Source organism: Carex rostrata, chromosome 1 (assembly GCF_964058835.1).
Source record: "Carex rostrata chromosome 1, lpCarRost1.2, whole genome shotgun sequence".
NCBI lineage: Eukaryota > Viridiplantae > Streptophyta > Magnoliopsida > Poales > Cyperaceae > Carex > Carex rostrata.
The window spans coordinates 13369039-13384083 of NC_135918.1; the positions used below are offsets into that span (position 1 = coordinate 13369039).

The window sequence follows — 15045 nt, forward strand, 5'->3', positions numbered from 1 at the left end:
TCAAAGTGGCTTAATAAATAGTAAAAAAATTCCAAAAAATGTAAAATTTGGTCTCCAAGCACATATTAATATGGAGAGCAAGATGAATGGTTTGGATCGGTCATTTGGACTTTAAATCCGTGATTTATAGTCCAACGCACCAGGGTGCCCATGCATTGCAAAGCAGCATAGCCCATCTCTCTCTCTCTCTCTCTCTCTCCTCTCTCTCTCTCTCTCTCTATATATATATATATGAGGAGGGATCCAATTACACCCTTTTTTGGTGACACCGAATTACACTCTCCATTTTCAAAATTTTCAAATTCCAAACAGTCAATCCAAACTGTTCAACATAATGATATGTAAAAATGTGCTTGCAGATCAAATTTTACATTTTTTTGGAATTTTTTTACTATTTATTAAGTATTTAACAAAATTGCTATATTTAGACCGTTGAATTTTTGTACCCATCTCAATAAATAGTAAAAAAATTCAGAAAAATGAAAAATTTGATCTGCAAGCACATTTTAACACATCCATCAAAATGAACGGTTTGGATCGACTGTTTGGACTTTGTAAATATAGAGTGTAATCCGGTGTCATCAAAAAAGAGTGTAATTGGATCCCTCCTCTCTCTCTCTCTCTCTCTCTCTCTATATATATATATATATATATATATATGAAAATCAAAATATCGTTCATGATGTCTACAATTTATCAACAAATCACAATAAACTAAATGCATATTACTTAAAAGTTTAAAACACTACGGTTACATTATTTTGGGTACATCAATTGAAATAGTATTCACATGAGCCTATGGTCTTACAGAAAAATAAAATAAAATAAAAAACATGCATGACACATGTAATCTTTCGTCCTCTTTGATCAATTAAATGCATATTTCTTGAGGCCAGCTTAACGTGCCGGTGCAGGTGCCAGATTGGAGCATGGTGGCAGGGGGGACCCACAGAGACATGGATTATATTCAAACACCGCGCTTGGATATAGTGAAATGTTACCTCCTTGAGGTATCTCCCCACAGAGTCCGTTGTTTGATAGATCGAGGTTTAGCATTGCATGCCTATTAAGTGACTCAGGCACATTTCCGTATATTTTGTTGTAGCTTAGATCTAATATTGTGAGTTTTTCCGGGAATACTACATTACTCAGATTAAACTCAAATTGATTAAATTTCAAATCAATGTAGGTGACTGTGTTTTGCTTACCAAATAAAACAGAAGCATCGCCACTAAAATAGTTGTGACTGAGATCGATACTTATATAATTTCCCCAACACCTTGGTAATTGGCCCCACATCTTGTTCTCACGAAGAATAAGATAGGCAGGTGGATTATGGGCAAGCTCTGCTGGTATTGTACCATTGAGAAAGTTCCACGAAAGATCCAAGGTCTCTAAGTTGGGTAACGCAGAGAGAGATGGTGGAATTGGACCGTATAGGCTGCTGAATGATATTGCGATCATAGTAAGGTTCTTATTGTTTAGAAATTCAGGAACAGTGCTGTGGAAACCTGTTTTGAACATAGAAATTTTTTGAAGGTTGACAAGTTTGTTAAAGCAGGAAGGAAACTGGCCACCAGACACATAAAAATGGTCCATAAAGAGAAATTCTAGTTCGGTTAAGTCGCAAATGGCTTCCGGAAAGGGGGTGGATATATGGAAGTTGTAAAACTTGTACAAACTGAGGGTCCGTACGCGACCAGTGCTGGTACAATCTATGTAAACATGAGTTTCATCATTGCCGGAGCCATTACAAAAGTTGAAGCCTTCGACCCAGCTACTCAAGTATTCAGTCGTATTAAGCTGCTCCTTGATTTTGAGGAGCACCAGCCCGTCATCTTGAGCTGATAACACCGGGAAGATACAATAGGGGATGAGCAGTAAAAGGAAAATCATGGACATGTTCTATCTTTTTCTTTCTGAGGGTTTTGAATGGTTGTTGCATGTGTTAGAACATTGTGATATATGTACGCACTTATATAGAGGAGAATTGCGAAGTGTCAATTAATGGAAATCAAATCCTTTGTCCCCCGGGGGGCAGGAATTTCCTACCCCCAGAGTCTCTGCGCAGTGGGACCGTTACTGTTTAAGGATTTAATTTTTGTTACTGTTTTTAAATGGGGTCCCACCCGCAGAGACTCTGGGGCAGGAAATTCCTGCCCCCCGGGGGGCAGACGATTCGGTCTCCAATTAATGAGCGAATTTTCTTTCCTACAAATTGGTACGTACGTATTTATGTAATTTTAGTAAACTTGTTAATGGAGTAATGGTGAGACGACCTAGAGATTAGTGCGCTTGACCTACATAAATAATACCATTTAGAAATAACATAGTAATTAGTGAAGCATTTAATTATTCCTTCTAATGTGCTTTAGGTTATACGTACGATGGACTCCACGTAGAATCCTTCTGAAAAAAGCAACTTTATTTAATTTAATATCAAGATTCATGTTGTATTAAAGAGTGCCAATGGAAGTATTTTCATTGTCATACCCGTTAAAAATTGATCTTACTTATACCTTATCATTTGTTTATTAAGAATTGATCTTATTCTACGTACTTTACCTTTTACCAAGACCCTGCCACTCGACCGAGGATCGCGACAAGAGAGGCAACGCCCATGCATCCATTCTTTATCCCGTCAACTTGCGTCACAAACAAAAACACAAATACAAATAATATGAAGTTAGCAACAAAGTTCTGTAACTGCTTATTTAATGATGTGTTTCTCTATATATAATTGACTTAATTGAATAACTATTTCAAACAGACTGGATTAATCTACACAAATTCATATCAAATTATGCATGTATATTTAACAGTGATAACACATGGGTCTAGGTTATTAGTAAAACAAGTCACACAGTATGCACACATTTGGAATGTCTACCACAGACAATTCCCACATTCTCGAAGCACACAATCTTATCATTCCCACATTTAAATTTGAACCTCAGACAAGTTATCCTATTAAGTATGCCTTCATAATTCATAACCTAATTCAAACATCCAATTTAACTAAACAAATTGAAGACACATTATAAAAAAGTCCGATTATCTGATAGAGATGAATTTGAAATCCAAATCAAACTGCAACGACTGTTCAGAATCGATGCGACATAGTCGAAATTCCAATCGAACATGAAATCAATTATCATAATATTTATCAAAACATTTCTTTTCATTTTTCTCAAATTTTCTCTCTGTTTTTTTTTTCGTCTCTTTCATTTTCGGTTTCTGTTTAATTTTTCTCTTCCCGAATCAAATAAGGAGAAGAGAAGCTTTAAAAGGGTTTGAGTGGATCAAACCAAATGGGCCGGGTGTGGCACCAAGTGCCACGTTCTACTCATTTTTTTAAGTTTGCCATTTTACATAATGAACCTTAAATTTATCAATATTATATTTAAATCCAAAATAAATTTCAAAAGTAATATAAATATTTACAGGATTTACACCTTTATCCATTTAAATTATTGGATAACAAAAAAGCTAACGGGTGAAAAATAAATAATACTAATATAATAGCTAGTTTTATTATTCTTTACAAATAGAACATCAAAACTAATTTATTACATATGCAATAACATTACTAATAAAAAAACAAATGTGCAATTAATTCTAACAAATTTTTTTATAAATCAAGAGAATTCAAAAATACTAATATATCTTCGGACAAGTTAAATTATTTAACTAAATAAGAAGACATGCAAATAAAAGTAATATCTTTATTTTTCATATAATAAAAATATATCCTAAATAACAAAAATACATCACTAATTATAGGTCAAATTACACCCTTTTTTGGTGAGGAGGGATCCAATTACACCCTTTTTTGGTGACACCCAATTACACTCTCTATTTTCAAAGTTTTCAAATTCCAAATAGTCAATCCAAACCGTTCAACATAATAGATATGTTAAAATGTGCTTGCAGATCAAATTTTACATTTATTTAATTTTTTTACTATTTATTAATTATTTAACAAAATTGCTATATTTAGACTGTTGAATTTTTGTACCCATCTTATTAAATAGTAAAAAAATTCAGAAAAATGTAAAATTTGATCTGCAAGGACATTTTAACACATCCATCAAAGTAACGGTTTGGATCGACTGTTTGGACTTTGTAAACATAGAGTGTAATCCCGTGTCACAAAAAAAGAGTGTAATTGGATCTCTCCTCTCTCTCTCTCTCTCTCTCTCTTTATTTTTGATTTTCATATATATATATATATATATATAGAGTTAGGCTGGGGTGCTATGGATAGCATAGTGGCCTCTATGCTACGGCTCAATATTCAACTTTTCAAAATCTAAACGGTCGATCCGAACCGTTCATCTTATTCTCCATATTAATATCTGCTTGGAGACCAAATTTTACATTTTTCTGAATTTTTTTACTATTTATTAAGTATTTTACAAAATTGTTGATCCAACGGTGGCTGCACAAAACAGTAAAACCGTTGGATTAGCGATTTTCAAAGTGGCTTAATAAATAGTAAAAAAATTCAGAAAATTATAAAATTTGGTTTCCAAGCAGATATTAATATGGAGAATAAGATGAACGGTTCGGATCGACCGTTTGGATTTTGAAAACTCGAATATTGAGCCGTAGCATAGAGGCCACTATGCTATCCATAGCACCCCAGCCTAACTCATATATATATATATATATATATATATAGATGAGCTACGGTGAGTTGTGAAGTAAAATGCGTTTCTACTTCACGCCGTATTTTCATTTTGAGAGTTCAAACGACCGATCCGAACCGTTAGCTATTTAATCCATATTGAAATGTGCTTGGAGACCAAATTTTACATTTTTTGGAATTTTTTTACTATTTATTAAGCATTTTTTAAAGTTGCTGTTTTGCTGTGAACAGTAAAAAACAGTAAAATTTTCTGGACCATCAGATCAGCGACTTTCAAAATTGCTTAATAAATAGTAAAAAAATTCCAAAAAATGTAAAATTTTGTCTCCAAGCACATTTCAATATGGAGAACAAGATGAACGGTTCAGATCGACGTTTTGAACTTTGAAATCGCAAAATATGAGTGTGAAGTAAAATAGTCGCTTTACTTCGCAACTCACAGTAGCCCACCTCTATATATATATATATATATATATATATATATATATATATATATATATATATATATGAAAATCAAAATATCGTTCATGATGTCTACAATTTATCAACAAATCACAATAAACTAGATGCATATTACTTATTTGAAAGTTTAAAACACTACGGTTACATTATTTTGGGTACAGAAAAAGAAAAAAGAAAAAGAAAAAAAATAAAAAAAAACATGACGCATGAAATCTTTCGTCCTCTTTGATCAAATGCATATTTCTTGAGGCCAGCTTAAGGTGTCGGTGCAGGTGCCAGATTGGAGCATGGTGGCAGGGGAGTCCCACAGAGACATGGATTATATTCAAACACTGCGCTTGGATATAGTGAAATGTTACCTCCTTGAGGTATCTCCCCACAGAGTCCGTTGTTTGATAGATCGAGGTTTAGCATTGCGTGCCTATTGAGTGACTCAGGCACATTTCCGTAGATTTTGTTGTAGCTTAGATCTAATTTTGTGAGTTTTTCCGGGAATACTACATTACTCAGATTAAACTCAAAATGATTAAATTTCAAATCAATGTAGGTGACTGTGTTTTGCTTACCAAATAAAACAGAAGCATCGCCACTAAAATAGTTGTGACTGAGATCGATACTTACATAATTTCCCCAACACCTTGGTAATTGGCCCCACATCTGGTTCTCACGAAGAGTAAGATAGGCAGGTGGATTATGGGCAAGCTCTGCTGGTATTGTACCATTGAGAAAGTTCCATGAAAGATCCAAGGTCTCTAAGTTGGGTAACGCAGAGAGAGATGGTGGAATTGGACCGTATAGGCCGCTGGATGATATTTCGATCCTAGTAAGGTTCTTATTGTTTAGAAATTCAGGAACAGTGCTATAGAAAACTGTTTTGTACATAAAAATTTTTTGAAGGTTGACAAGTTTGTTAAAGCAGGAAGGAAACTGGCCACTAGACACATAAAAATGGTCCATAGAGAGAAATTCTAGTTCGGTTAAGTCGCAAATGGCTTCCGGAAAGGGTGTGGATATATGGAAGAAGTAAAAGTTGGACAAAATGAGGGTCCGTACGCGACCAGTGCTGGTACAATCTATGTAAACATGAGTTGCATTATTGCCGGAGCCATTACAAAAGTTGAAGCCTTCGACCCAGCTACTCAAGTATTCAGTCGTATTAAGCTGCTCCTTGATTTTGAGGAGCACCAGCCCGTCATCTTGAGCTGATAACACCGGGAAGATACAATAGGGGATGAGCAGTAAAAGGAAAATCATGGACATGTTCTATCTTTTTCTTTTTGAGGGTTTTTGAATGGTTGTTGCATGTGTTAGAACATTGTGATATGTACGAACTTATATAGAGGAGAATTGCAAAGTGTCAATTAATGAGCGAATTTTCTTTCCTACAAATTGGTACGTACATATTTATGTACTTTTAGTAAACTTGTTAATGGAGTAATGGTGAGACGACCTAGAGAAAAGTGCGCTTGACCTACATAAATGATACCATTTAGAAATAACATAGTAATTAGTGGAGCATTTAATAATTCCTTCTACATGTGCTTTAGGTTATACGTACGATGGACTCCACGTAGAATCCTTCTGAAAAAAGCAACTTTATTTAATTTAATATCAAGATTCATATTGTATTAAAGGGTGCCAATGGAAGTATTTTCATTGTCATGCCCGTTAAAAATTGATCTTACTTACACCTTATCATTTGTTTATTAAGAATTGATCTTATTCTACGTACTTTACCTTTTACCAAGACCCTGCCACTCGACCGAGGATCACGACAAGAGAGGCACGCCCATGCATCCATTCTTTATCCCGTCAACTTGCATCACAAACAAAAACACAAACACAAATAATATGAAGTTAGCTACAAAGTTCAGTAACCGCTTATTTAATGATGTGTTTCTCTATATATAATTGACTTAATTGAACAACTATTTCAAACAGACTGGATTAATCTACACAAATTCATATCAAATTATGCATGCATATTTAACAGTGATAACACATGGGTCTAGGTTATTAGTAAAACAAGTCACACAGTATGTACACATTTGGAATGTCTACCACAGACAATTCTCACATTCTCGAATCAAACAATCTCATCATTTCACATTTAAATTTGAACCTCAGACCGATTATCCTATTAAGTATGCCTTCATAATTCATAACCTAATTCAAACATCCAATTTAACTAAATAAATCGAAGACACATTATAAAAAAGTTCGATTATCTGATAGAGATCAATTCGAAATCCAAATCAAAGTGCAACGAATGTTCAGAATCGACGCGACATAGTCGAAATTCCAATCGAACATGAAATAAATTATCATAATATTTATCAAAACATTTCTTTTCATTTTTCTCAAATTTTCTCTCTGTTTTTTTTTTTCGTCTCTTTCATTTTCGGTTTCTGTTTAATTTTTCTCTTCCCGAATCAAATAAGGAGAGGAAAAGCTTTAAAAGGGTTTGAGTGGATCAAACCAAATGGGCCGGGTGTGGCACCAAGTGCCACGTTCTACTCATTTTTTTTAAGTTTGTCATTTTACATAATGAACCTTAAATTTATCAATATTATATTTAAATCCAAAATAAATTTCAAAAGTAATATAAATATTTTCAGGATTTACACCTTTATCCATTTAAATTATTGGATAACAAAAAAGTAACGGGTGAAAAATAAATAATACTAATATAATAGTTAGTTTTATTATTCTTTATAAATAGAACATCAAAACTAATTTATTACATATGCAATAACATTACTAATAAATAAAACAAATGTGCAATTAATTCTAACAATTTTTTTTATAAATCAAGAGAATTCAAATATACAAATATATCTTTGGACAAGTTAAATTATTTAACTAAATAAGAAGACATGCAAATAAAAGTAATATCTTTATTTTTCATATGATTATAAAAATATATACTAAATAACAAAAATACATCACTAATTATAGGTCAAAAAATATCATATAAAATATTATACAAATAAATTTTACCATCATAATTATATTATAAAACATTATCACATAATTTTATTTTGCATAATTATTATATAAGTTAACGAGTACAAAATAGACTTCATATGTATCCGTTTAGCCAACAAAAAAAGTTATTATCCATACTCATACTTTATAAGCTTACGGAAAAAAGAAATTTATCCATATATATCCCGCCTTATAGGAAACAATACGGATCAGGTAATCGACTCAACATATATCATTGAGAAAATAGGCTTATCTTAAATAAGAAAATTTGCATTATGATAATCATCCATGAAATAGACTTATTATCTTAATTTTCGGCTTCAGTGCGTTTACCAATGTAAGTATGCATGAACGCATGTATGCATATGTATCTATACATGTGTATATGTATGTATGTATGTATGTATGAATACACACACACACATACATACGTACGTACGTAACTACAAGCCATAATTTCTAAATAATAGAGTGTTGCAAAATAATAAATGATGGTACTAATAATTAGAAGGGGGTAGAAGTAGAACATTTAGATTATAAAATACATAAAATGTGTGAAGGCATAATGTAATTCTACAAGAATTTGAATCCCAGTTTTCGCAGGGACAATGTGGAATTCTAATAAATACACTACAAATACACTATAATAAAAAAATAAAAATTCACTGAAGTTTATATGAACATGAGGAAAACTTTTAAAATTATTGAGGGGACTCAGCACCACATGATGGACTACTTTAAGAGCTTCCCTCATTTGATATTTTGACTTTATATGTATTTTGTTTTCTTCAGACCCTTTTCTTTATTCTGCACTCATTTGATACTTCGACAATTGCTTTTGAGAAACATTTAAATTCAAAATAAAATTGTGCACACTTCGTTATTCAATTTGACAATTAAGCTGCATATCATATATTAGTACGGATTATTATATTTTGGCATCACCATTTATCAAATTTCATTATGCTTGATGAATGGCTAAAATATTGTCAACATAATTAGATTAAAATTTGATATACGTAATATCTAAACTAATAAAAACCCATCAAAATATTATTACTTCTCTTTGGCAAAATAATCAAAAATTAAGATATAAAATATGGGCACCATAAAAATAGATACATATTACTTTTATTTGGAATAAAAATTCTAGAAATGAGAAATTTGTAGCTCCATTTATAATGTATATATATATAGTAAGTTATTACCTTTGATAACTTTAAATATGAGATCTACATATGTGTGACATCATATTATTCACATAATTTATGTGACATCCAGATCTATTATACAGCCACCGGACACTTGAAAATTTAAATGTGGTCAATGTCAACTCTTGAATTCCTAACAAAATAAAAAATACTAATTAAATTGCTTCGAAAATCTAGGACGCACTACTTACCATTTCATGTAGCAAGGATAAAGATATAACAAGTTGTTACTTGTAATACACTTATACTCGTGGCACATGATCCTAGCTACTACATGTACGCGGAACTAAACCCAATACTTACTAAGCTTGGTATATTAAATAAATCTTAATTTATGAATCCGCATAGCCAAATTTGAGATATCTAAAGTCTCATCAAAGTGGTCAATGAAGATTTAGTGTAATTTTGTAGAAACAAATCTAATCAACATATATGTTGCACTTCTGATCTCAGAGTGACGTGCTCCAAAGACAGCAATATATATTGAGCAAGGTACGTACCAAGGCAGTATAATTTGCAAGATATAAATCTATTTATATGCAGGATTTAAATCTATGTGCCTTTTATTTGCTTCCCCTTGGTGAGAACTGTTGGGAAGGGAAACACATTTTTGAGCCCAAATCTGTATTACAAAGGTTATGAACGATACCGATCGATAGAGATTATGTGCAAATGTTGTAAAGCTTGTTAGAAACTTTTCAACAGATGCCAAAATACCGATAGAGTGCAGTACAGTCTACATGTTTTGCTACCGATGGATCCTAACGAGACAAAGCAACCTCAATGGAAGAGTGAAAGCATTATTGACGGCCGCACAAGGAGCGTCCTAGACGAATCGTTTTTTTGGCCAGAGTCAAAGCATTCCTTTTGAATCCTGTGCTATTTTTAACACATCTTTTTTTAGAACATGTTGTAACTAGTCTCTCTTGTTTAGAAAACGCAATTCGGAATACTATACATGTAGTAATCTCACATAATAAATGGATATAAAAGTCCAAGAATTTGATAATTTCTACTTCATTAATAACAACTTATGAATCTTTTTTTGGCCTCCACCCCTTATCATCAACATTGTGCATTTCATTTACCAATGAAGAGTTTCAATCGAATCAAATCTTTGATTGATTCGGGTACGTGGAGTCCTACAGATGAAAATATGGTTTCTATTGATATGAGATTCTTAGAACAAATAATCTAAATTCTCATTTATAAAAAAAAAATTTCATTATCATTAACTTCAATGAAAACGGATTCATTTCTTACCTTAACTATTTGTTTTAACTATTCTGATTATGGATTTTTTTTATCAATCGAGTCAGAGTCAATTAAATCAAATTAGTAATTCTAAAAATTGTTTAGGATTTCTGTCATATATCAATGCTAAATTACCAGTAGAATATGAACAATTATTTATTTCAAGGCACGGTTTGTAGCTAATTTGAGATATTTATTTCTAGACAAGTTAGTGGAAACCCTGTGCTATAAAAGAAATCCTTAAGAGACGGGTTAGAGAGGAAATTCAATCAATTGATCATATGAGAGACTTGAGAGTTAGTTACCACATCTTTCTCCTTTCTTATATCCGTATGTTTTTGCTTGGTAATTGGTGGTTTTAGTGGAAGAAGACAAAGGCACGTAAGAAGATGAAAGCAAATTACTTTGGGAAAAGTTCTTGTAGGAAGAGTTGCAAGATCTCAAGGATCCGACCGAAAGAAGGTAACTTTGTAATTCCTTTATTTTCTAAATTTACCAACAAAACATTCAATGATTCTTAGGACATTTAGAGTTGTGTTCTATTTTGTAGAATTTGAATGCGTGATTATGTGTCGTGAATCATCTTTGTGTTTTGTATTTCAATTGTAAAATGGTTAAAACCATGTTTAGTAGGACTCTTTTTCTCTTAATGTGTGACGGGTAGAAGATCCAATATATTGGAACATTTAGTACTAAGATGGTACTTTATAAATTCAATGAACATGACCAAGACCAAGACATGACATATAAGTACACATGCTTTAGGACCATTTTGATTCTGACTTAGAAGAAAATCCCTAATTTTGTGAATTATATTTGTAACTTTATTTAAATATTTTTTTTTCGCTGATCAGTTTTAACAAACAATAAGCACAATTTGAATACCCTATATAGACCTAATTTTAGCTTTCTGGATCAATCTCAAATAAACAAACCATAATAAGGCAGTAGATTGGAAGGTTAATATAAAATAAGAATTCTCATGATAGCTATATATAGACACAAAATATTTTAGGATTGTAAATGATAAAATAAGCTTTAGATCATCAAGTATACCTAGCAAATTTCCCAAAAAAAATCGTAGCTTCTGTCAGGTAAGCGCTCTGTCAAGTATACCTAACAAACCATTTTGGAAAGAATAAAAAAAAATAAGTTTTTCATAAACACATCATGCATAGATATTGGAGTGCATTGTGTTTCCCTTTTTTTTGTCTTGAATATTATAGTATGATATTATTGTTTTTTTTTTCTATTCTCTATATTTCTTTGTTACCGAAGTTGTCACGTTCATATGTGCATGATTTTGAGCCATATGTACAACAACAACTAAATATAATCAATTCTAGTTTTTCTTGTTATGTCACAGTAGGTTATCATGTACTGTTTCCATGTCATATATTTCAGAACAAAGAAGAATGCTTGAGGATGACAAAACTGTACCATCGTCAGACTGGGCTGATCTACCTTTCGATGTGGTTCTTCTCATCTACAAAAAACTGTACGACACGTTTGACTACACCAACTTCCGTGCAGTGTGTAAATGGTGGCGTGCAGCTGCCCCTCTTTCTGAGCACCCCCCTCAGTTACCATTGTTTCTCCAGAGTGAATATCTCCGCAGCCCAGAGTTTGAATTATATTCACTTTTCAACGGCCATACTCGTAGAATCCATGTTCCAGAAGCTTTCAAGAAGGAATTCTCTGGACAGTCACAGGGGCACTTAGTCACATATAATTTCTATACGGGTAACACCCCCGCTCTCCTGAACCCATTCACAAGGGTTGAGCTCCCCCTCCCTTTCATAAACTTCGACAATTTTAAGCCCCTCCATGTTGGCTCCATTTCCGATCCTATCCAAAGTTCCAATGAAATGGTAATATATATGAGGAGCTGCCTTGATGGATATCAATATGTGGGGCATCGGAAAAATGATGATACCGTATGGGAGTTGAAAGAAATAATGCCATACTGTTTAGAACCATACGCTGCATACCACAGAGGAAGGGTATTTTTGAATAACTTTAGAAATTATAGCACAATAATTATTGACTTGGCAAGTGGAAACAAATTTGATGTGGGGCTTCCCCCTAACACAGTGCCATATGATTTTTCTTGCCTAGGCGAGGGAACCGGGGCTATGCTTGGAATTCAACGACGCTTTTGTTCACGCCATAATTATGATTTCATACCACTAAAGAACTGTTGGTTTGAGGTGTACCGGCTTGATGAAGAGCAGAAGCCTCCCTGTTGGGTGAAGCTGAGTGACATTGGCGACCTGATGATATTCTTGAATTCCAATAATAGTGGGTTTTGCTTGTCTGCTAGTGATTTCCAGGGAATTAAAGGAAACTGTATCTACTTTAACAGATGGAATGGCAAAAGAGGTCATGACCGTGGGATATTAATCGGTCGAAATGAGTTGGGAAATCTCAGTTCTGAAGAGATCGGCCAAGTTGGGTCCAATGGAATCTGGATTGTGCCTAATTTGTAACAGTATCTGATTGGATCTATTTTTTAATTTTGCTATGTGAAAGGTAAAACTTTTGAGTTAGAAAGGTATGTAAACTGTTTGCTGAACAATTTGTATTTTTGTACCATGCAATACAGATTTCAAAGCTAAAAAACATACAATCAAAATTGGCAGTTCATATTTGGATACCAGCAAGAAATATACACTAATTGTCAAAGTAAATAAAATAGTAAATACATCATACATCTACAAACTCCACAAAAACTGGAAAAATACTAATTAGCAATCTAGAGACCACAAAACACAATTATAAAATTCGGAATACAGATAGTTATTTTACTCTATTTAAAACACACTCCAACTCTCACAACTAAATTAATGCTAGCAATCTTCCAAAGTTTTCATCTTAATTATCAACACTTCATTTTGATCATGTTATGTTCTAATTCTGCAAAAGACGTATAGCATAAATGTTGTAGAACATGTACATAGAACTTTGAATCACATTAATTGAAGCTCATATAAAGAAATTCTGACGAAAATACTAAAGAGTGTATTTTGGGCGGTGTCAGAATAACTCTTTGTAACACCATTTTGTATTGAGAAGAAACCAACGGGTCTATGATGATTTTGGGCCGCATTAAATACTAAGTGTTATTTAGATTTAAGTTTGGTTCAATAGAGGATGTAATGAATTGGTCTATGTTGGAACAAAATTAAAGAATGCATTCCTTTTTATATAAACAAAATTACAAAAATAATGCTTTGAAACAACATTTACTATTTTACTTTTGCATTTTTATTTTACATTTAACAACATTTAACTATTTTACATTTTTATATGAGAAAGAGAATTTTTTTTTATGTTATCATGCATCTTGCTGTATCAATCTTAAATAAACAAAAGATGAAAAAAGACAGCACATAATGAAGCGGGATCAAGTTACTATGACAATATAGCATTATAAAATTCTCAATATTAACAGAGTAAATACACAAGCTTAAGGGGCTTCAACTGTTTTGTGCTTCCTTTTGTCACTTTAACATACTGGGCCAAGAGCATCACCATTCCACATACAAATATATATATATATAGTTTACTCGAGCAAAATTTAGTAAGGGCCCTCATTGTAGAGTGTGTATTCTCTGAGATATCTCATATTTTGTGTGACCCACGTCCCTGGTGTCTATTTGGGAATGGCGCAGGAGGAAGTATTATTTGAGCTTTATGATTCCATAAAGTCACGCAAAATATGAGATATCTCAGAGGATATTAATTCCTCATTGTAACTTATCTACCGTGCCTAAGTACAGCAACGGATTTTTAGTGTCCATGGCCATCGGATGTGCACCTAAATTCAACGCTACATAGAATCTACAAAAAAAATATTGCATCTAACAGTTTTTTATTTTTTTTAATGATAATAAAAAGTTATTTTCAAGAATATTCTTACTGTACGTCAATATTGCATTCGAATATGGGACAGTTGCACGAGCATTTAGTTTTTTTTTTTTTCTCTTAATTAGAGCAAATATGTATCGCTTATTTTATTGGAATTTGGCTTAATTAAATCTTGTAACAATTGGTGGTAATGATAAGCTGTGACAAGGGAACAGTGCTCTAACTTCAATTGTAAAGGTAGAACAAGCAACAAGTCAACCAGCTTCAAAATTTAAAAGATAAATAATAAGAGGAATTAAAGACATAGTAGTGGCCCACCAGCAAAATACCAAATTTAAATTAAAAAAAGAACAAAAAATATCATTTTTTGACTTTAAAATCCCTTGATACTAAAGTGGTTGTTTCGTTGAATACATTTCGGGTGATTCCCATAGTAGCACCTCAAATGCATGTATGATCCCACTTCATGCATGGTCATAATAGAATTAGTTACTGCAATTCAGTTCTAGAAATTGTGTTGATGTTCACTAATTATCACCTCATATGTATGACATCAACTTTTGCGTGACCAGAGATTTATATATTTATAACAACTAAGTTCTTTCATAC

At 32.7% G+C, this 15045-nt stretch overlaps 3 protein-coding genes across 3 annotated transcripts; 1 reads left to right on the top strand and 2 right to left on the bottom strand.

Moving 5' to 3' along the window:
* Positions 1 to 897: 897 nt before the first annotated feature.
* LOC144561783 (receptor-like protein 35) lies at positions 898 to 1902 on the bottom strand. The gene has a single exon (XM_078310913.1). It carries the CDS (start codon positions 1900 to 1902, stop codon positions 898 to 900), a length of 1005 nt encoding a protein of 334 aa, XP_078167039.1.
* Positions 1903 to 5368: 3466 nt separating this feature from the next.
* On the bottom strand, positions 5369 to 6373 carry LOC144561881 (leucine-rich repeat protein FLOR 1-like). The gene has a single exon (XM_078311012.1). It carries the CDS (start codon positions 6371 to 6373, stop codon positions 5369 to 5371), a length of 1005 nt encoding a protein of 334 aa, XP_078167138.1.
* Positions 6374 to 11981: 5608 nt separating this feature from the next.
* On the top strand, positions 11982 to 13055 carry LOC144561961 (F-box protein SKIP23-like). The gene has a single exon (XM_078311098.1). It carries the CDS (start codon positions 11982 to 11984, stop codon positions 13053 to 13055), a length of 1074 nt encoding a protein of 357 aa, XP_078167224.1.
* Positions 13056 to 15045: the final 1990 nt, after the last annotated feature.

What these genes read in the sequence shown, in the direction of transcription:
- LOC144561961 (XM_078311098.1), top strand. Translation starts at nt 11,982, where the DNA reads ATGCTTGAGGATGACAAAACTGTACCATCGTCAGACTGGGCTGATCTA.
- LOC144561881 (XM_078311012.1), bottom strand. Translation starts at nt 6,373, where the DNA reads ATGTCCATGATTTTCCTTTTACTGCTCATCCCCTATTGTATCTTCCCG.
- LOC144561783 (XM_078310913.1), bottom strand. Translation starts at nt 1,902, where the DNA reads ATGTCCATGATTTTCCTTTTACTGCTCATCCCCTATTGTATCTTCCCG.